This window comes from Lactuca sativa, chromosome 2 (genome assembly GCF_002870075.4).
Source record: "Lactuca sativa cultivar Salinas chromosome 2, Lsat_Salinas_v11, whole genome shotgun sequence".
Lineage (NCBI taxonomy): Eukaryota > Viridiplantae > Streptophyta > Magnoliopsida > Asterales > Asteraceae > Lactuca > Lactuca sativa.
In genome coordinates, this window is record NC_056624.2 from 99,224,161 (window position 1) to 99,247,325 (window position 23,165).

Genomic DNA, 23,165 nt, shown 5'->3' on the forward strand with positions numbered 1-23,165 from the left:
TAGTGCAACCTGGCAATGATTTTTATTTATTTGGACATTAATGACATCCTTTAACAATGGTCTGAAAATAAATTAGTTATTTTTAAAGTCTCATGTTTGCCATATATAAATTGTTTTATAAAAATATAGTTTTTAGCTTCCCAAACTCAATATTGTCTTCCTCATTGTATCCATTAGTCTAATGTTTATTTGTAAATCCTATTTATATGCTAATCAAGTAGAGAAACCACTATAGGAAATTAACAAGATTACAAGATTAACACTAAACTCTATAATATTGAATGGTTATTTCAAAACAAAAGTTGTGGTATACACCTCCTCCGTGTCCACCACCAGCCATTCCTACAACCAACATAGAACATATAAATCACAACATCGACGAATTTGAAAAAAGCTAAAAACAACACCAACAAATAAATATAAATACACACATAATAGTTGAAAGTAACCCTAAGTTATTAAACATAAATAACACCAACTCTAAGAGGGTGTTTAGGATTGCTTATTTCAAGCAACTTATGCTTATTTGTAGAAGTGTTTATTAGCTTATTCAGTGTCAAAACGGAGTTTAAAAAAAATTGGATTAGTTTATCCGGTATCAAAACGAAATAAGTTGATAACTTGTTTTTAGTGTTTGGAAACTCTTCTTTTATGTGTAATAATAATAAAACAATTTATCTAAAACTATTGCTATAAGTCAATAAGTAGGAAGTAACTTATCAAAAACTTATTATTTAAGTCAATAAGTGCTTTTGAAATCTTTTTATCCAAACACTAAAAACGTTTATTACTGGTGTCAAACCAAAATAAGTCAATATGAATTTAAAATAAGCAATTCCAAATACCCTCTAAATCATTAAAAGTTAAACAAATAAATAAATACCCAAAAAAATTAAAAAAAAATTGTGGAAAAAAAAAAAAAAAAAAAAAAAAGCCTTAAAAGTTGTATGTGCAACGCCACACTACCCGATCCGATGTGAATACAAGAGTAACACCAAACTCTATATTATTGGATTGTTATTTTGCAACAAAAGTTATGGTATACACCTCCTGTGTGTCCACCACAAGCCGTTCTCACAACCAACATACATCATATAAATCACAACATAGACGAACTTGTAGCACCAATAAATTAATATAGATACACACATAGTAGTTGAACTAACCCTAAGCTATTGAACAGAAATAACACCAACACTAAGAGGTTGTTTAGGATTGCTTATTTAAAACAACTTATGTTTATTTGTGAAAGTGTTTATTAGCTTACTCGGTGTAAAAAATAGTTTCAAATAAATTGTTTGATTAGCTTATCCAGTATCAAAACAAAATAAGTTGATAAGTTGTTTTTAGTGTTTGGAAAATTATTATTTTGTTTGTAATAATAAAACAATTTATCAAAAACTACTGCTATAAGTCAATAAGTAGGAAGTAACTTATCAAAAACTTATTACTTAAGTCAATAAGTGCTTATGAAATCTTTTTATCTAAACACTAAAAACATTTATTACCGGTGTTAAACCAAAATAAATCGATAAGCATTTCGAATAAGCAATTCCAAACGCCCCCTAAATCATTAAAAGTTAAACAAATAAATAAACACCCAAGAAATTAAAAAATCTATGAAAAAAAACCGTTAAAAGTCGTATGTGCAGTGTCGCACTACCCGATGTGAATACATCTATTTATAAATCATATTTATATGCTAATCAAGTAGAGAAGCCACTGTAGGAAATTAACAAGATTACAAGAATAACACTAAACTCTATATTATCATATGGTTATTTTGCAACAAAAGTTATGTATACACCTCCTCCATGTCCACCATCAGCCGTACTCACAACCAACATAGAACATATAAATCACAACACAGAGGGATTTTAAAAAAAGCGAAAAATAACACCAACAAATTAATATAAATACACACATAGTAGTTGAAACTAACCCTAAGTGATTGAACAGAAATAACACCAAAACTAAGAAGGTGTTTAGGATTGTTTATTTAAAACAACTTATGTTTATTTGTAAAAGTATTTATTAGCTTATTCGGTGTCAAAACAAAGTTAAAAAAATTATTTGGATTAGCATATCTGGTATCAAAAAGAAATAAGTTGATAAGTTGTTTTAAGTGTTTGAAAACTCTTATTTTTTGTGTAATAATAAAACAATATATCAAAAATTCATGCTATAATTTAATAAGTAGGAAGTAACTTATCAAAAAATTATTATTTAAATCAATAAATGCTTATGAAATCTTTTTATCTAAACACTAAAAACTTGTATTACCAGTGTGAAACCAAAATAAGTCCATAAGAATTTCAAAAAAGTAATTCAAAACACCCCTAAAACATTAATAGTTAAACAAATAAATAAACACCCAAAAAAAATTATCAAATCTATGAAAAAAAACCTTAAAAGTCATATGTGCAGTGTCACACTGCCTGATGTAAGTAAGTCCGAATTTGATGTCCAAATTCAAACCTGAATATTATTGTTGGATCAGGTTCCTTAGAAACACTCAGTCACACACAATACACTACTCGCGTATTATGTATGGGAAACTAACTTTGCAAGGAAAGGAAAAGCTTCAATATTCTAATGAAGAAAAGATCGAGGTACAAAACAAAAGAAATAATACATCTATTTATAATTAAAATAAAAATGCACATGCTAATCTCATAATCTTCCATAAACCCGGTCAAACTTGACAATTTCTTATGTTCAGCTTCTAAAACATGGGTTTTATCCCGTTATTTCAACTTGACTCGATTCAACACCTCTGGATCGTTACTTGGATTTGAACCGTGACCCGTTGAACCAACCGATTAACCCTACAAATACATCTAATATGTTTATGATAAGCCTCAGTCCCTTTTGGTTTACCAAAGAAGGCAAAAGCCCAAAGACTAACCCAACAAATTAGAGGTAGTTTGGTCTTTTTTTTCTTGGGTTCCATCCGTTTTTGTTTATGTTGAAACGTGTCTGTATTGTGGGACCATTCCTTTTTTAGCTTTTGTTTATGTTGAAACGTGTGTCTTTTATATACTCCCCCCTAGAGATATTTTGTTTTAGCAGCGAAGAATTAAATAGAAACCTGTTTCCTCTAGAAAGATTTGGAAATATTAATAAATATATGAGCTGCATTTTATCTTGATTGTTACTGTTTCATTGATTCCGTAAAGTATAAGCTATCATAAGCTCATCAGTTTTATGAATGCACAAACTTATTTTGCAACAAAAATACATATAAAATGGTTAAAATCTGAATTTGGCATATTTTCCCATTTTAACAAGCAAAATGGTTCATCTGTGCTCAAATCAACTTCATTTCTGAATAACTTTTTAATTTATTTCTCTGATTTACACACAACACACTTATTTTATTACTCGCATCCACAAGTGTGCAAAGAAGAAGGCGGGTCGTGCTTGGTATGATTATTAGCCGCCTGATAACTACTTTCCCATACGTCCTTTGAATCTGCATGTGCATGAGGAACATGACGTGGATGCTTCTCTCTTTTGTCCCCCTTTATCTGCTTCAATGCATGCTTTAATGCTGGAATCAAAGCATCCATACACTCTCCCACTGCATTCGGATTCCCAGGCATATTGATAATCTAACCATTCACCAAATAAGAATGTTTAATCATTAATTAAACAAGAAAGATTAAATTGGAAAATCGATAAAATGGTTTATTTAAACAAGAAGCACTTACGAGTGTTGATCCACGTATCCCGGCTGCAGCCCGCGAAAGCATTGCAAATTGTGTAACCTAATCCCAATGGATTTCCATTTCCAGTTAGTGAAAATGAAATTACACATATACCCTCACAAATAGTTTCATCAAAATACCTTAAGGCTCTCTTGCATCATCACATATAAAAGTCCAGGGGTTTCCTTTTCTATTACACCTTTTGTTGCTTCTGGTGTCACATCCCTAGGGGTGAACCCTGTCCCACCTATATCATTTTTTTTTTAATATCAGATCATATTTATTATTTATTATTAAAAAAAAAAATCAGTCTCACCAAGAGTTAAAATCAAATCCATTTTGTCCACATCACTCCATCTCTTCAATATCTCCCTGATGTTTTCTATTTCATCTGGAACCACATCTGTTGCAGCTACAGTTGCCCCTCCTAATTTTTCAGAACAAGACTCAACAACAGAAACTGCCCTTGGACCACTGCACAACAAATTCACTTTCACATTATCATGTGAGATTCATAAAAACAGTTAAATATATATATATATATATATATATATATATATATATATATATATATATATATATAATATGAAAAGTACCTTCTATCAGGTCCAGCTCCAGAGGCAACAGTATCACTGACTGTGAGGATAGCAACTTTATAATCACCACTTACTTTCATTGATGTCGTACTTTGTCCTTCTTGTGTAATTAGATTATCTAAATCTGATGATAATAATACCTTAGGCCCCAAAGCAAACCCACTTAAATCAGAAATTAATGTTGCAGATACCAAACTTCCGGAAGGTATTACTTTTCCTGATGGTGATAATTCCAACAATGCATTTGCTGACTTCATACTTAGGAGACGACTACTCATTTGATGACCTGTAACCTCAGCCACAAATCTGGAAAACAGAAACAAGTATAAGATTATGTTTGCTATTATGGGAAACAAAATATATATATAAGTAGGTTGTTTGTTAAGGGTGAAAGACAATAATACCCTGGAAAGCCCAATCCAGCATTATTCTCCCATTTGATAATGGCACGACAAAACTCCTTTCTGAAATTATCTGTCTTGATAGAGTGCTTAAGGTAAACTTGTACCCTGTAAGAGGTGAAACAAATAAAATCAATTAGTTTTAATGATCATATTCGTATATATGCTATCAAAAGTGATAAAGTAGACAAGAAAGAAGACCTTGGAAGACGTGGATTTGTCCATCCAGAAAGATTACGAATTGATGGAATGACAAAGAGGTTGAAACAAACCAAACAGCTGACTGGATTTCCAGGTAACCCAAATGCAACAACTTTTTTCATCTTCTCTGTTGTGAGTTCTGCAAAAGTAAGAGGCTTTCCAGGTTTCATATTGATCTACAAAAGAAGATATTATTAAATCACAAAATATATCAAGGGAAGAAGGTAATAATAACAAAAAAAAACGTGTTATTTACCTTGTCGAAATACACTCTGCCTTTTTGTTGAAGTAAAGGTTTGACAAAATCTCTATCTCCCATAGAGACACCACCAGAAGTCAAAAGAATGTCAATGTCATTGTGATTATCAGTTGAAAGTGCTTTATCCAAAACTGCCCTAATTTCATCCTCATCATCACCAGCAATACCAAGGTCAACAACTTTACACTTCTGTTGTATTGCAGCAGCCAAAATCATTGCTCGATTGGAATCCCTAATCTAAATAAGGAAACCTTACTATTAATATATAATAATTGCACAAAACTGACACATAATTTAGAAAAGTGTGTAGTAGTACCTTGCCACGACTTAAAGACTCATTTGTGGGCTCCACCAACTCATCTCCTGTAGAAAGTACACCAATAGTTGGAGTAGGATATACCTGCATGATAACAATGGTAATTGTGAAATTTGTTTTTTAGAATGCAAGGATAAAATGGTCATTTAGTCTTGAGAAAAGAAACATTCTCTATGTATACAACACTTTATCCAGACATGCTTCATTTAGTCATTTAGTCACTTACAAACTTACTTTATCCATACAAGACTTGAGGGGAAAAGGGGAACAGCCCTTAAGCCATTTAAAATTGTACCACAAGGGTAGTATAGTAAATAGCCTGCACAAACAAAACTAATACCTTCACTGTCAAAACACCCACAGTAGCAAGTAGCCCAATTTCAGCAGCACCCAGTAGTTCGTCAGCTTTCAGTACTATGGCATCTTTACTTATGTCACATCCCTGTTTAAAAATGTTCTCATGAGCATTTCCTTTTTTCTTTTTTTAATATTTTGCCATGATTGCAACATGTTAAAAGTTATTACCACAGGACGAATATCAACTCCTTTGTTAATTTTGACCAAAATGCGAACTCGATTTGGTTCAGATGAAGCAGTTTCTACTCGTTCAGTATCTTCTACTTGCACAACTGCATCAGCTCCATCAGGTATTGGTCCTGATACAGAGCAGAATAATAACTCATTAAAATAAGAACACTCTTGCAATTGTTCCTGGAAACAAGAACATACATAAAGATGACAAAATTTCAGGGACATACGTAAAGATATAAAGATTCACCTCCAGTTGTAACATACGCAACAGTTCCAGGAGTCACTATCACACCAAGACCATCATTCCCTGCTCTTGATTCTGTAATGATGGGATACTCACCAGGACCATCTGCAGCAATTACAGCATATCCATCCTGACATGAAAAATCCAGCTTTTAAGTGTTGAATTAAGTGTATTTTTACAGTTTCTATGAGTAGATTGAATGGATAATTAGCAACACGAAGCATGTAAGAAATAGCCATGAATCTCGCAGTTTAGCTTAACTAAACATAAACCACATAAATATACTATAAATATTTGGGGAAACACAGAAAACCAAAAAACTCCTAGTCAAATCTTCAATTTACAAATAAAGTAACGATGTTACACATATAAAGGATCTCAAACTCCACATTTTTTTTCTCGGGAACTATAGGTTTTCAATTGGGGATCGTTTCGATTGATTAACATGTATCTATTTGCTTCAGTGTGCTAGAAAGAGTTGTAAAAGACCTTGATCGAAGCAGGATATGGAGGAAGAGGATCGGGAGCTCGAATGTCCTGTGCCAAGACCTTGCCAAGAGCATCGTGAATGGGCACCGTTACCGGAGGCAACCGCTTGGATACATCCAACACTATCCCCAAAGCTTCGTCTACTGAAATCATCTTTACTTCGGTGTCGCCCTCGGCCCAGAGTCTCTAGGATTGACTTTGCACCTTAATCATTTTGGCTAAGTTAAATAAAAAGATAAAAACAAATACGTGTATTCTCATTGACTATTTTTTTAAAACTTAGCTTATTCGATAAAATAGTTATCAATGTAACAGATGGTATTTGCGAAATGATTCAAGAAGTATTATATGGTTATTTTGACGGGTTGGCTAAAAATTAAATAAACACTCTTATTACACAACTCACTCGTTACATTACATGATAATCTTTAATTACTTTTTTTAAATAAGGATTACATAATGACTATTTATTACTTTTGAATTAATTTACTTTTAGAATACAAAAGATTATTATAATTAAAATAGTAAAGTATATTATTTATTATTATTTAAAAAAAAAAAAACATCATCCGTTTTATTTTATACCTATTAAAATGCAACTATTACATAGTTATTACTAATTATATAAAATTATTCAGATAACTATGCTCATAACATTAGGATGATATTATGCTCGGTAGATACTCTGTCCAACTTTTAAGGTTAATATTATGTCTAATTGTTATACTGATTCACGTTAATAGGATATATCATATCTAGTTGTTATGTTGGTCACCATTTGGATAAGCTTGGTACATAGTGTTTACTCTGTCCAAATACTTAGACTACGCAAAACACACTTATTATATATGTATAAGATAAATAATATATATAATAAGTAACTCGTATAATTACAAAAATGAATAACAAAACGACCGACCAAGGGAGGCCCCCACAACAAGAGTTAGATGAGACACGATTCATCAACAAGCTGAAAGAATTTCAGCCGACCTATAATCGTTAAATCTTAAGTGAGCAGGATATATATATATATATATATATATATATATATATATATATATATATATGGGATTGACACTCTCACATGTGGTTGCTAGCTACAACCTGATGGCAAGTCGAAGCAGGCATAACTTTCTAAACACATTTGCGATGTCCGATGAAGCGTCGTGGTTTTTTGGGGATGAACAGTCATAGGAACCCGTCGTAACTCTGTTCAACTAAAACTAACTATCAAAGACTGTTAATTACACAAATAGCGATAGTATACTCAAACTCGAGGAAACGAGTTTAGAGTATCCTTATTAATCTTAATTCACAACTCTTTAAGGAACGCCTCGAAGAGAGAAGTAGTACACGCAACACGATAAAGGAATACAAGGACAATATTGATGGGTTTTAGCCATAAGAACATCCTATGTGCTCATGCAAACCCTAATGCTTGGATCTAGGTTTCTCTATTGTACATGTTATTCATCCAAGACTTTAAACCCCAGTTCTAGCATACAAGTAATCATATTAACATAAGAATGGGTTTAAGATCATACCTTGATTGTTATATAGCAATAACAATCTCAACTCCTTCTTGTAATGACTTTAGAAAGCTTAGAGTCACAAATGTCACTCCTCTAATGGTTCACAAACACCAAGAGCAAGAGGATGAAGAAGAGAAGAGAAGGAGGCTGCCCAAAACATGTGGAAACCCTAACCAACAAGTTCATCACGTTTTTGGGGCATAAGGGTTCTTTAAATAGTGAGGCTATTAGGGTTATCTAACAAGGAAACCCTAATTTGGATGCTTAAGCCCTAAGCAACTCATGGACTCCTTCCTTAAAGGCCTTGGGACGATTTCTAATGGGTTTCCCCATAGAATTCGTCAACTCCTTTAATATGGAGTCCATTAGCTCAATATTCAACTATCATACAATTGACAGTTCTAGTCCCTTAGTTTAATTAATGTCTTTTAGTCACAAACTTAATTCTTATTAATTCTTGACTAATATTAATTAAACAGTATGATTTCTCCTTTAATATATTATTCTCATAATATATTAATAAATCATATTTAATCCTTTCTCTCCATTATTCATCCTATCAAGTTGCTTTGGTGAAGGCAACCCAAAAGGACCATGCACCATCGGGTCAAGTACATACCAAAATAGTTATGGACTTAGACACTAATCCAACAGTCTCCCACTTGGATAAGTCTAATAACTATTTTGTGTATGACTTCAGATCCTGATCTGCAATCATAGCTTTCTAAAGTCGCTGTCAACTCTGATCCTATCAGATACGTGTGTCCTTTAGATAAGGGATCTTATATTCCTCCATTCTAGATATCGTATAGACTAAGACATGGATCTAAATCATTCTCTCTGTCTATGTGTTGTTTCCCGAATTCAAATTTATGACGACTGACAACATACTACAATTTGAACACATCAAATTAGTCCCGGCTTGGCCAAGCGCTTAGGTTTCATCGCTAAATCATCGAGGGGCCCACAGAAATCGCTTTTATCCTACTTTGGATAAAAGGAACGGATAAACTTTGACTCAATGCTCGCTTCAACTCACTCACCAAATCACACACAACAATATGTTTTATAACACCAAGTTACTGGTGCGTTTACACATTATCAATGTGCAACCGACTCGCAAGATACAACTCACACATCTCGGTTTCAAGAATATTAGATGTTATCGTCTCACTAATCACTCGTGATAACAATCCATGAAGTGATCCAAGTGAGCGTGGGTTTAATCCAATGCTCAAATCATATTCATAAGCACTCATGAACGTTGCAGCAAACATTTGCTTATGTCTAATGCTCTTTAGACAATTCACACACCAATTCATGACAGTCTTCATTCATACCTACTCCCAACATATGAACGACTGTGGCCCGTTCGAATAATTTGACTATTCTTAACCAATTAAATTATTTAGGAAGTCAAAACATGCAAAGTGAAACACAAGAATAATACTAATCTCATATGGTCTCAAACCTTTGAGTATAAATAAAACATCTTTTATTTATCACCATATCGATTACTCATTATTTGTTGTTTTGGGTAATCAACTTCTTACTTGAATTATTATTACACTTGTCCCATGCTCTTAGCATGTGCACAATGCTTACCTATGGTTCTTACTTTGTGAAATAGATCAAACGAACAAATTTCCAATCATACTCATTTCACAACTCAATCCTTTTTCATAAGTGAAATAATATCAAATTCTTGCCACTTATGGAATATCTTAGATTCTAACATTTTATGCAATGATCCTTTCGTAATGTCACTGCACTAAAGTCACAATGACTATTGCCAATGAAATTACAAATTCCTCTATCGGAGATTGTTACAACACAATTCCTTAGATATGATGTCTCTTACTCAAAGTACATTCCTTTGAACATTCGTTTGCATAAAATTTCTAAGCTAACATAGACTCTCAATATCCAACTCCCAATATAGAAACATTTCCATATTTGACATATGACAACTCATTCTTAATAGAATCTTATCTATTCATAATAATGTCGATATGGTCCATCCAATATCATACTTCCAACTACTCACAAGCGACCAATCCTCGGCGAACTTTGGATTGTCCTTTGATAGTTGTTTAATTATCTTAGTCAAAACCGATTCTTGTCCTTTTTCCCTCTAAATGCTCTAGACATTTGGAAAATTTTAGAATGGTCAAGTAGTATAGCATTTGCAATCGATCCTATACCCGAAGCGTATGGGACACGACACATAATGTCTTACACAAAGATTTGATACTTTATCAATCTTCTGCCATAATATTTTATGTGCTACGTTCTTATAATTCGAACTATGAAGAGGAATGTCGTAATCATAATCGAAATTTAAGAACACACTATGTATCATTGACTAATTTATTAACATTCCACAACCTAAGCCTTTATATTTGAAATGAAGCATAATATTCTCTCCCTTAATTATAGCAAAACAACTATTCAACCCTTACAACTTTGCAAAGTATGACTCTTGTTTTTCTATAATTAATATTGTAACAACGTAAATTTTCAAAACAAATTTTTCATTTTCAAAACCATCATTTGTCACAAAATAATATCAACATATTGTTTCAAATGTATTTATCACAAGACATCTCCCCATAATCAAAATATAAACTCCACAAGTGTGTACGGATCATGTCGGCGCCTTCCCGCGCTCATCACTGGTACCTGAAACACATCACACAACAACTGTAAGCATAAATGCTTAGTGAGTTCCCAAAAATACCACATACAACACATACGCCACTCAAGGCTATAGTACGACCCTCCGGTCGGTGTGTCTCAGTGAGACCCTCCAGTCCCGTAGCTCATTGGACCCTCTGGTCCGGTCATAGCTCGTTGGGCCCTCCGGCCCGGTCTGTATCGTTGGAACCTTCGGTCCGGTCTATAACAACATACAACATACACATAGTACATAGCACAGAATCTCATACATAACACATAAGACCCTCTGGTCTACACAATAGACCACTCTAGGTAAGTATATTGAGAAGACTCACCTCGATGTCTCGGTGAATATCTGTGTCGGGATAAATGTGATCTAGCCTCCGCCTAATCACACAAAGTAATACACTCATAAATACAACTGCACTCAACCCTAAAGGTCAACAAGGTTAACGGTCAACTTTGACCGGACTCGACGAGTGCACTAGGGCGACTCGGCGAGTCTATACGTGTCCACTGACTCTCTTGGATCCTCTCTTGACACGCCGAGTACTTCTCTGACTCGACGAGTTCCACCTGGCATGAATCGCGGGGCCACCACGACTCAACTCGGCGAGTTCCGGCTTGACTCAGTCCCCCTGACTCTCCCTGACTCACTGAGTCGACCCCTCAACTCGACAAGACCACTCGCTGAGTGGTTACGGGAAAACTTCATGCTACTCGTCGAGTCTGTTCTTCAGACTCAGCGAGTTCATGCCATGCATAAACTCAAACTCACTTCTGAGGTCAGATCTGTTCCATACAATCATAGATATGGCCTCCCCAAGCATGATAATCACGTAAAGTCCAAATCTTGGTGCTCAAATAACAACTATTTGCTCCTATATGATGTTTTAGCCCCATATCTCATAACCCTTCGTCAAAACTCCCATGAATCCTCAAAAAGCTTAAGGAATAAAGCTTCTCTGGACCTCTATGGATCCCATTTCAAGCCTCATCACAAATAGGGACGAAATGGACATCAAATCTAACCAACAAAGGGGTCAAGAAACCCTAAACCCCCATGTTCATCATAATAACATAAAAGGGCGCCAAAATATACCTCCAAAATGATGCTCTGAGCTCCAAATTTGAAGGATGTCCACCTCCCTTGCCTCCTCTTAGCTAGAAACTCCTTTGCCTTGCCAAACAAAGCTTCAAAGGTTAACAATGGCCTCCTCTCTCTCCCAAAACGCTCAAAATCACTTTAGGGTTTCTCTCTGGGGTTGGTGGCCGCAAATGACGGCCATAAGCCCCTTTAAATAGGTCTCAAACCCTGGAAATTAGGGTTTCATTAAATAGCGTGGACTCGCCGAGTCCACCTTTGGACTCGCCGAGTCCAGACGCGAACCTACGTACAAAACCGCGATCCTACTCGGCGAGTTGAGACTCCAACTCGTCGAGTCTCCTCACATCATTCAAAAATTAAGAGAATAAAAATAATACCTGGGAATCCGGGTGTTACAATTCTCCCCCACTAGAATCAGACTTTTCCCTCGAAGTCTCACTCTGCAAATAACTCCAGATGCTGCTCACGCATCTCACGCTCCGGCTCCCAAGTTAACTCTGACCCTTTCCGATGCTGCCACTGGACCTACACCAGTGGCACCTCTTTATTCCTCAGGACCTTGATCTTCCGATCTCTGATCGCCACTGGTCTCTCAGCGTAATTCAGGCTCGCATCCACCTGAATATCTTCTAGTGGCACTACTGCCGACTCGTCGGCTACGCACTTTCGCAACTGCGACACGTGGAAAGTGTCGTGAATCTGACCCAACTTTGCTGGCAACTCCAAACGATAGGCTACCCTGCCTACCCTCGCAGCCACCCTGAAAGGGCCAATATATCGGGGCCCCAACTTGCCCCTCTTCCTGAATCGAATCACTCCTTTCCAAGGAGAGACCTTCAGGAGCACAAAGTCGCCGACCTGAAACTCAAGCTCGGACCGGCGTCTGTCTGCATAGCTTTTCTGACGACTCTGAGCGGTCAACAACCTCTGTCTGACCTGCTAGATCTGTTCTGTCATCTGAAGCACGATCTCGGTACTACTCATCACGCGCTGTCCTACTTCTCCCCAGCAGATAGGGGTCCGACACCTCCTCCCATACAACAGCTCAAAGGGCGGCAAGCCAATGCTCGAATGATGGCTGTTGTTATAAGAGAATTCAGCCAAGGGCAAAAACGTGTCCCAACTTCCGCCGAAATCCAACACACATGCTCGGAGCATGTCCTCGAGCGTCTGAATCGTCCACTCACTCTGCCCGTCGGTCTGGGGGTGGTACGCAGTACTAAAATGCAGTTTCATTCCCAATTCCTCATGAAACTCCTTCCATAATCTAGAAGTGAAACGTACATCTCGATCTGAGACAATCGAAATCGGCACTCCATTCCGTGATACCATCTCTCTCACGTACATCTCCGCCAACTTCTCCGCGGAGGAGCTCTCACTGATGGCCAGGAAATGAGCACTCTTTGTCAATCTATCCACAATCACCCAAATTGCATCGACACCCGTTGCGGTTCTTGGCAATTTGGTGATGAAGTCCATGGTAATCTGTTCCCATTTCCACTCGGGAATCTCTAATGGATGCAACTTACCATGTGGACGCTGATGCTCGGCCTTAACCCTGCGACAGGTCAAGCATCTCTCTACAAACCATGCGACATCCCTCTTCATACAGGGCCACCAATAATCCTTTCCAGGTCCAAAAACATCTTAGTGGCCCCGAGATGGATCGAGAATTTCGATCGATGAGCCTCCTCCATCAAAATGGTACACATCCCGCCCACGGACGGTACCCAAATCCGACCCTGACATGTCATAAGCCCTTGGCTATCGGTAACGAACTTCGATACTAGCCTGACAACTCGTTCCCTCTTCTGGCTCTCAGGCTGCACAACCTCAGCCTGGGCCCCTCGAATAACATCCAAAACCAGGGTCATCACTGTCAATCTCAAACATACATCACGCAATGGGGCGCTCTCCGCCCTACGGCTCAGTGCATCGGCTACAACATTAGCCTTGCCCGGGTGGTACAGCATCTCACAATCATAATCCTTGACCACGTCCAACCACCTCCTCTGACGCATATTCAGGCTGGGTTGATCCATCAAATACTTCAAGCTCTTGTGGTCCGTATATATCGTACATCGAACCCCGTACAGGTAGTGTCGCCAGATCTTGAGAGCGAACACTACCACCCCCAGCTCCAAATCATGTGTGGGATATCTCGAATCGTGAGGCTTAAGCTGCCTCGATGCATATGCTATCACATGCCCTCTCTGCATAAGCACTGCTCCCAATTCGGATATCGATGCGTCACAATAAACCACAAAATCCTCCATCCCTTCCGGAAGGGCTAACACTGGGGCTTCGCATAACTTCCTGCGAAGTGTCTCGAACGAGGTCTACTACTCCGGACCCCAAGAAAACGCAACACCCTTCCGGGTCAACCTGGTGAGGGGCACAGTGATCTTGGAGAAATCCTTAATAAATCTCTGATAATAGCCGTCCAATCCCAAAAAACTCCTGATCTCGGTGGGTGATCTCGGCACCTCCCGCCTCATAATCGCCTCAACCTTGGTCGGGTCGACTAAAATCCCCTTCTGGTTAACGAGATGCTCCAAAAACTGGACCTCTCATAACCAGAACTCACATTTGGAGAACTTGGCATAAAGCCTCTCCGATCTCAAAACTCCGAGGATCTCCCTCAAATGCTCCTCATGCTGCTCTCTGGATCTCGAATACACCAGAATGTCGTCGATGAACATGATCACCGAGCGATCCAACATTGGTCTGCACACCCTGTTCATGAGATCCATGAACACCGCTGGTGCGTTGGTGACTCCGAAAGGCATCACCACGAATTCGTAATGCCCATAACGAGTCCGGAAGGCTGTCTTCTGCACGTCCTCCTCTCGCACCCTCACCTGATGATACCCATACCTCAAATTGATCTTGGAGAACCAAGATGCTCCCTGCAACTGATCAAACAAATCATCGATCCTTGGCAACGGGTAACGGTTCTTGACTGTTAGCTTATTCAGCTCACGATAATCGATGCACATCCGGAGCGAGCCATCCTTCTTCTTGACAAAAAGGATAGGCGCTCCACAAGGCGAACTGCTCGGCCTGATAAACCCTTTCCCCAACAGTTCTAGAAGCTGCGAGGACAACTCCTGCATCTCCGGAGGCGCAAGGCGATACGGAGCCTTAGCGATAGGCGCAACTCCTGGAACCAACTCAATACCGAACTCTACCTGCCTCTCCGGAGGCACACCCTTCAAGTCCTCTGGAAACACATCCGGGAACTCATGCACTATCGGAACCTCATCAACTGACCTCGGTCTCTCAATATCAGCTCTCGCATCCATCACATATGCCACAAAACCCCTATAGCCCTGCTGTAGACTCTGTCTCGCTCTGGCGGCCGAACAAAATGCTGACCCTGAACGTGTACCCTCACCGTACACCGAAAGAACTCCCCCACTAGGGTCTCGGATCGACACCAATTGACGCTTGCAGTCTATCACAGCTCCATAACGGCTCAGCCAGTCCATACCCACTATCACACACACGTCCCCCATCGCGATCGGGACCAGATCTATTGGAAACTCCACACCGAAGATCTCAAGGACACATCCTACAATCACATCCGAAGCATACACAGCTCGCTCATCAGCTATGGAAACTCGCAGAGGCTGATCCAATGCCTCTCGATGGGTACTAATATGCTGACTAAATGCTATGGAAACAAACGACCGACTCGCACCCGGGTAAAATAACACCAATGCAGGCACAGAATTCACAAGAAAAGTACCCACGCATATGATCATATAAGCATAAAATCTCAACTCAAATAAAAGATGAAAGGAAAATACATACCAGCCACAACATCAGGCGTTGCGCGGACCTCCTCCGCGGTCAACTGAAACGCTCTCCCACGAGCCCTCGGGGCCTCGGCCTTCACCGACCGAGTCTCGATAACCCTAGCAGCAGGCAAAGATCCCTGCGCTGATCCCTGTAGAAGCTGCGGGCACTCGGTCTTCCGATGGTCGGTCTGATTGCAATGAAAGCAAACCGAAAATCCCTTGGGGCATTCCCTCGCGATATGCCCCTCCTTCCCACACTTGTAACATACTCCAGCCCTGTAAGACCCCTCATGAATCTTACCATACTTCCCACAAGTGCGGCCCTTCGCGCCCCCAGATCTCGAATCAGCGGGTCTAGCTCGCTTGGCTGCCGACTGAGACTGGGCCGGCCGCCGATCCATCCTCTGAGACTCGGCCTCCTCCCTGGCTTGAGTCTCCAGCTCGATCTCCCTCTTCCAGGCATTTTCCTGGAGATCAGCAAATGTCCAGTAAGTCGAGTTCGCCACGAACTCCCGTATATCTCTCCTCAGAACACCCAGATAACGGCTCATACGAGCCTACTCCGTCGACACCTGCTCAGGGCAAAACATCGCCCTCTCATGGAACTTCCTGGTGACGATAGTCACTAAATCAGTACCCTGCTTAAGGGTCAAGAACTCCTGGATCAACCGTTCCCTCTCCACCGGAGGAACATACTCCTCTCGGAACATAGTGGTGAACCTCTCCCAGGTCACCTCATAAATCTCAGCCAAAGTAAAGTTTGCCGTCACGAACTTCCACCAATCCTTCACTCTCAGGCGGAGCTGGTTCAAGGCGAACCGAACCCTCAAGTGCTCTGGACAAGAGCACGTATAGAAACATCCCTCAATGTCAGAGATCCACCTCATGGCGGCAATCGGGTCCTGCATCTGTAAATCCCTAATTTGCCCGTGTATCAGTCAAATCTGTTTGATGGTGCGGAATCCCAATCAAACTGATGATGTAAGATCAAAATAAAAGAGAAAGAGAAGAAGAATAATATGAATCTTTGTATGTATTGATATGAATGAAGATCCAGATACAAAAGATTCACACACACATAAAAGATCATGTTTCTCTCTGGCCGTAAAATCCTTCTAGTTCATCAATCCTCTACTCCTCACCCTAACACCTCTATTTATACTAGGGAACATGGGCCGGAAACAATTAGGCCGTAAACGAGTTTACGGCCGTAAGGTGTTTACGGCCGTAAACTCAGCCGTAAACTAGACCGAAAATTCCACAATTATTACACAAAAATACAATGCCCAAAAAAGTAAAGTATAAACCATATTTTGACCCAACAATCTCCCCTTGGTTTATAGCTTTCTTTTCTTAATGACCCAACAAGCTCCCCCTAAAAGGTAGTTGGCTCTTCTTGTCAATCTTGAATGAGAGCCTGGCTTCAGCATTTATCTTCAATTTCTTCACAGCATCAGGATGAACATATGAATCTTCAATGAATGACTTCATCTTGAGCACTTGAGGTTTTCTTCAGAATTTAGCATTGAACGCACGTTGGGTGAGGAGGCTTGACGTACTGATTTTTGAAAGATGGTGCATTCAGCTTGAGAATCTTCAGAGAGAACATCAGAGAGAACAAATCTTCTAGATCACTTCAGCAGGTACAACAATAGCAGCAGACCGATTGAGGAGGCTTCAATGCAATCCATCACATAATCTTCAATTGCAGCTTCACCTTGCTTCTGGGGTTGAAGGATTGAATGTTGAAAGAATATCTTCATTTCTTGCTCCTTCGAATGAGAATTCTTCGATGCTCACGGATGAGGCTTTGGCTCAGAAATCTTCAACACAAACTTCATGAGTCTTATCTATACCTGAAATCACTTTTCAAGACAAAACAAAACTAAAAGAAAAATTAGCACACAAATTAAAATATAAACAAAAATATTTTTGGATTTTTTTTATTTTCTGAACAAGAAATAAAACAGAAATAACACTATTTTTGGATTTTTAATTTTTTTTTGATTTTTTATTATTTTTAATTTTTAATTCTCCCCTAATATTTAAATTAGAAGAAACTATAATAAATTTAACAAAAATAAAAATGATATATAACTTTAAGAGTGATTTGGGATCAAAGTTTTTAGACAGCCTTTATCCACTTGTCGGTACCTTCCATATTCACATCTTTGTCTGGTCGATCGTCGGTATTGTTGTCCACTTAAACACGAAAAATTTGTGACTTATTTAGGACATACTACTTGTTACAAGACAAAGTGAACTTAAGTTCCTAAAAATTATATCTGATCCTAATTCCTTAGATACTATATCTTAAGGACCATTCATCTGACGACGACCAGGGATATTGTTGTCCACCTAAATTGAGCAGCGAGATCTATAGACAATCTGTATGAGTTCAATTTTTAAGTGTACTAGAACGTGTTTCCCGCTTCCTGATATGCCCCAGCCATCAAGAACTTCCAGAGTACTCCTTACACCGGGTGAGCAGACAACCATTCAGAGAGAGAAGAGATTCAGAATTCTATTGCTAACTACTTCAGAGGGGTTGAGAAGAAGAAGGTTGCATATGCTGTGTACCAGGTCGGATTAGAAGTCGCGCAAAGGAGACAGCATATGGCTAACAGATGAGAAGTATTTCACACATACATTTCACACATATATATATCCTGCAGAGAAATAGAGTTGCATATGTTGTGTACCAGGTCGGATTGGAAGTCACGCAAAGGAGACAACATATGACTAACAGAAAGAAAGAAAGAAAACGATTTTCTACAGACCTAATTTATCGGAATTTACCAGTCGCCCCATCCAACCGGAATTAAGGACAGAATCCGCACATCAAGGAAAAGTTAAGCCACAGTTCCAAGTACGGGTTCAATTAATGTGACGAGTAGATTCTCATATATATCTCCCTGCTCAACCTATCCGAGCGTCGTATTGTCAGGCTGAACATATCTAACTAGGTCAAGATTTGTCAAGTCTATAAATTTCCTAAGTTCAAATCTCCCTAGTCAAGTCCATTTAAAAAATTTCGTGCCTACCGACGCATCAAGTCAGAGCATAAACCCTTCAACTTTGGGTACGTTACGTAGACTCGGGTTGCCTGTTATCACTTGATAATATCACTTCCCAAAACATCTCCCTCAAACACAGACTCATAACAAATATATATTTTTTTTATTATTTTTTTTAAAATTTTCTAATTTTTGTTTTGTTTTTATTTCTCCCCCTAAATTTGTGCATAGGAGAAAAACGAAAGTAAATGCGCAAATTTAAACTATCCTAAAACAAAAATTAGTCTTTAAAGCGAATCAGGTTAAGAAAAAAATTTTAGGAGTTTAGAGAAGAAAACGCAAACCGTAATTCATCGATTGAATCTGCATTCAGAAGGTCTGAAAACAGCACGCATAATCTCAGAACAGATCCGAAAATTCTTCATGTCATTAAGCACTAACCCCGTGAGTGATCCCTTCCTTTCTTCCCTTCCAGCAAAAGGACACATACTCTCGAGCAAAAGTTATGAGTGTTGTATAGTTGAGAGATGCCTCCTATCATGTGCCAGGAACAACCACTACCAACAAATCGAAGTCTGATGATATGCCTCCATAGCTGCTCCGACACAGAGCGGGATCAGTTGGTCTTTGGAACCCAATCCATTTTGAAACTGGATCGACCTTTGTCATCCTTGCACAATACTCTCTCCCATGACATGTCCTGTTTATCACAAACAGAATACATAGAAATATTAGAATCGTTAGTTGATTTGGGAGATTGAGCCTTCGGAACCCATTTGTAGTTGGGTTTAACCCATTTCTTTTTCGATCCGATGGGTGGCTCATCACTTGATTTGAAACTTGAAGTCGTCTGCCTTGATGACTTTGACCTAACCGGTCTTGGCTTCACAGGAGCATCTCTTGAATTGGGCTTCTTGGCCGACATTCCCTTCTTGCCCTTGGGATTCAAATTCTTTGCCTTGTAGGTTGGATGCTTGGCCTTGGGAGTTGAATTCTTGGCCTTCTTGGCATTCCAGTCGTCAATGTCTGATCGTGATCTCGAGAGGTATCTTTTGGAGTGTCTCCCTCTTGACGTGTTCTGCCAGCCTTGTGCGTAGTAGGGAACATACGCGCGATTTGGACAATTTCGGGCAATGTGACCAGGTGTTCCACAGTGAAAACATGTCTTTTTCTTCACTGTGAAGTTGTTTCTTCCTGCCCCTGGTGGGGTATCCTTTCCTTGTCTCTTGTTGTTCCCATATGCACACTTACAACAGGCACTTTGTTGCGCTGGAATTGGTGGCCTGTATTTACCAACGGCAGGTTGATTAGAAGCAACAGATTTAGAGTTCAAGGGGTCGTTTGTTTGTTCAGAAGAACTCCCCTTGTTCTCATCCTCTGCTACTTTACCTGCACATGTAACAGAAGCATCAGTATTTTCAACATTAATAACTCCTCCTGACACAAATCCAGCTCGTTTTCCATATTGAAGATGTGCCTCCCTGTCAATTTCGTTCTTTGTCATAGGGATGGATGTGTAGTTATGATTGTAAGGAGGAGGTACACTATCATACCCTAGACCCTTGTGTTGATTCCTTTTAAACTGCATGCTTTGGTCTATCATATTTGCAACCACCTCACTTGAGAAATCATATTTTCTAACATCAAGTTTGGCAGTTTCAAACTTTCCTTTCAAAGATTCAACTTCAGCCACTAGCTCAGCATTTTGTTTGACTACATAATCATAGTTTTCACACTTGTTACTGTAGTCTTCCTGAAGTTTCCTAAAGTCCTTGGTTTTTGCTTCCAACTCAGCCTTCAGGGGTTTCTGTCGTTTCCTGAGTTGATATCCTTCATATCTCAGGTCCTCAACTTCTCTTTTAAATACATCAATTTGTTCCCGAAGAAATTTAATCGTGTCTTCACATGATTGAGAGCATGAAACTTCACATGAATGAGAACATGACACTTCATTGACCGGAAGGTTTACAGAACTCTTTAAAGCGTCAAGCTCTTCAATTACTTCAGCAATACTAAGACGATTGAGATCTTTTGTCTTCTTGATGATGGCCACGTTCATATCCCATGATTTTGGAAGTGAATTCAATAGCCTATTGTTTATCTCAGATTTGGTCAAAAAGATCCCGGCTATATTCATCTCAGTAGTGAGTGTGGTAAATCGCTGCAACTGAGCTTCCTGGGATAAAATCGAAAAAGTTGAAATTTTGTCTTAACGTCTCCTGACGACTCTCTTTCATGTTTTCAAATTCCCTCATATACCTTAAAATCAATTAATTAAAAAAACAACTAGAAGCAAACGTCAACTTTAAAATGCCCCCTTTTTTTTTAATTTTTTATTATTATTATTATTATTTTTTTAAAACAACCTTAAAAGTCAAATTTAAAAAAATTAAACTTGAAAAGTCAAACTTAAAAATCAAACCGAAAGGTTAAATTTGAAATTTTAAAAATTAAACGAAAAAGTCAAAGTTTAAAAATCAAAATTTGAAATAAAAGGTCAAAATTAAAAATAAAAAAATAAAAAATAAAAAATAAAAACAATTATTATTATTTAATTAATTAATTTATTATTTTATTTTAATTTTATTTTAATTTGGATGAAAAAGGAATTTAAAAATAAAAGAAATTTAGTTTTTGAGCAGAAAGTGTCAAATTGGCGAAACTTGAAAGCGACAGGTAGTGTTTAAGTTTAAATTTTCGAAGGAATGAAACAAGCAATCAGTTGGTCGACTTGGTTAAGTGGCTCCCTTGTGAACTAGAGGTCCCAGGTTCGAACCCCGGCAACCCCCAAAGCTCTTTCGATTTTTAAGGCGCTGGACTTCTAAGTCGCTGATGCGAGATGACTTCACCGAGCCGAGCCGTCTTTAATGCGAGCTGCTGCTTAGCCGTGATCCGAGCTCGAAAGTTCCGAGCCGCCGCAAATTCCGAGCCGTATACTTCCGGAAACCCTAGCCGTAAACTCAAAAGCCGCCGCCAGCCGTGAACTGTTTCCGGCCGTAAGCTCCAGCCGTAAACTCTTCCAGATTATGTGAAAATTCGACTTTGAAGCTCCAAAACTCAATCAAAAACCTTTTTTTATGAAAAACACAAAGAACAAACCCCCCTTATTTTTGCGAGATCTATCCAAAAACGCAAAAATATTTCGAAAATAAGATCAAATAATGCCCCAAATAGAGTTTACGGCCCAAGAACTCGGTGTTTACGGCCGTAAGCTTGGACCGTAAACACAGAATATTCGATTTTTGGATGAAATAATGAACCTTTTGACTGATACAACTTGGCTCTGATACTAATTGTAAATCCCTAATTTGCACGTGTATCAGTCAAATCCGTTTGATGGTGTGGAATCCCAATCAAACTGATGATGTAAGATCAAAATAAAAGAGAAAGAGAAGAAGAATAATATGAATCTTTGTATGTATTGATATGAATGAAGATCCAGATACAAAAGATTCACACACACATAAAAGATCTTGTTTCTCTCTGGCCGTAAACTCCTTCTAGTTCATCAATCCTCTACTCCTCACCCTAACACCTCTATTTATACTAGGGAACATGGGCCGAAAACAATTGGGCCGGAAACAATTGGGCCGTAAACGAGTTTACGGTCGTAAACTCAGCCGTAAACTAGACCGAAAATTCCACTATTATTACACAAAAATACAATGCCCAGAAAAGTAAAGTATAAACCATATTTTGACCCAACAGCATCCCGTCGAACTCTGGTGGCTTTGTGTTGCTGAACTCCTGGAACAATAACCAGTCACCTCCCTGAGGTCTGGCAGTAGCTGTAGCTGCAGCAGCCTCAGTCAACGCGGCATACCGTTCATCGAAAGTCTTAATCAACGTGGTCTTGATGTCTCCAAACATCTCAGGAATCTCAGCCCGGATGGCAGCAGCCACCTCCTCATGAATCATCCGACGGATCTCCTTGATGTCTCCAAACATCTCAGGAATCTCAGCCCGGATGGCAGCAGCCACCTCCTCATGAATCATCCGACGGATCTCCTCGTCGCTGACACCACTAGTCTCAGGTGTGTGTCGAGTCCCAACCATGATGTCTCTGAAATACAACAAAAATTATCAGAGATTTGATCGAACATGATCATACTCGATGACGCAACCCAACTTGTCCTCCGTCGTCCAACAGATTCTTACTTGAAATGCCCACTGATCCGGTGTCTTCAGTAGTATGGGCCAAAATACTACTGACCACACCGTACCAGCATTCACTTCAAGTCCTCCTCCTTGGATCTTGGATTACAAGTACTCTATTCTC

At 38.8% G+C, this 23,165-nt stretch overlaps 1 protein-coding gene across 1 annotated transcript; it reads right to left on the reverse strand.

Annotated features, from left to right (window-relative positions):
- Positions 1-3,221: 3,221 nt before the first annotated feature.
- On the reverse strand, positions 3,222-6,962 carry LOC111894256 (molybdopterin biosynthesis protein CNX1). The gene is made up of 13 exons (XM_023890334.3): positions 6,748-6,962; positions 6,262-6,388; positions 6,009-6,139; positions 5,824-5,925; positions 5,484-5,567; positions 5,165-5,404; positions 4,909-5,084; positions 4,711-4,815; positions 4,307-4,612; positions 4,027-4,184; positions 3,851-3,957; positions 3,714-3,770; positions 3,222-3,614 (listed from the first exon to the last, which is right to left on the reverse strand). Exons 1-13 carry the CDS (start codon positions 6,898-6,900, stop codon positions 3,381-3,383), a joined length of 1,980 nt encoding a protein of 659 aa, XP_023746102.1. The 5' UTR covers positions 6,901-6,962; the 3' UTR covers positions 3,222-3,380.
- Between the last annotated feature and the right edge of the window lie 16,203 nt (positions 6,963-23,165).

Bases quoted from the DNA above. Each gene is read 5' to 3' on its own strand.
- LOC111894256 (XM_023890334.3), bottom strand. From the start codon at position 6,900: ATGATTTCAGTAGACGAAGCTTTGGGGATAGTGTTGGATGTATCCAAG. The intron at 5,085-5,164 runs GTAAATAACACG...CTTCTTTTGTAG, and splicing joins GCAGAGTGTATTTCGACAAG to ATCAATATGAAACCTGGAAA. The intron at 3,615-3,713 runs GTAAGTGCTTCT...GTGAATGGTTAG, and splicing joins GGATACGTGGATCAACACTC to ATTATCAATATGCCTGGGAA.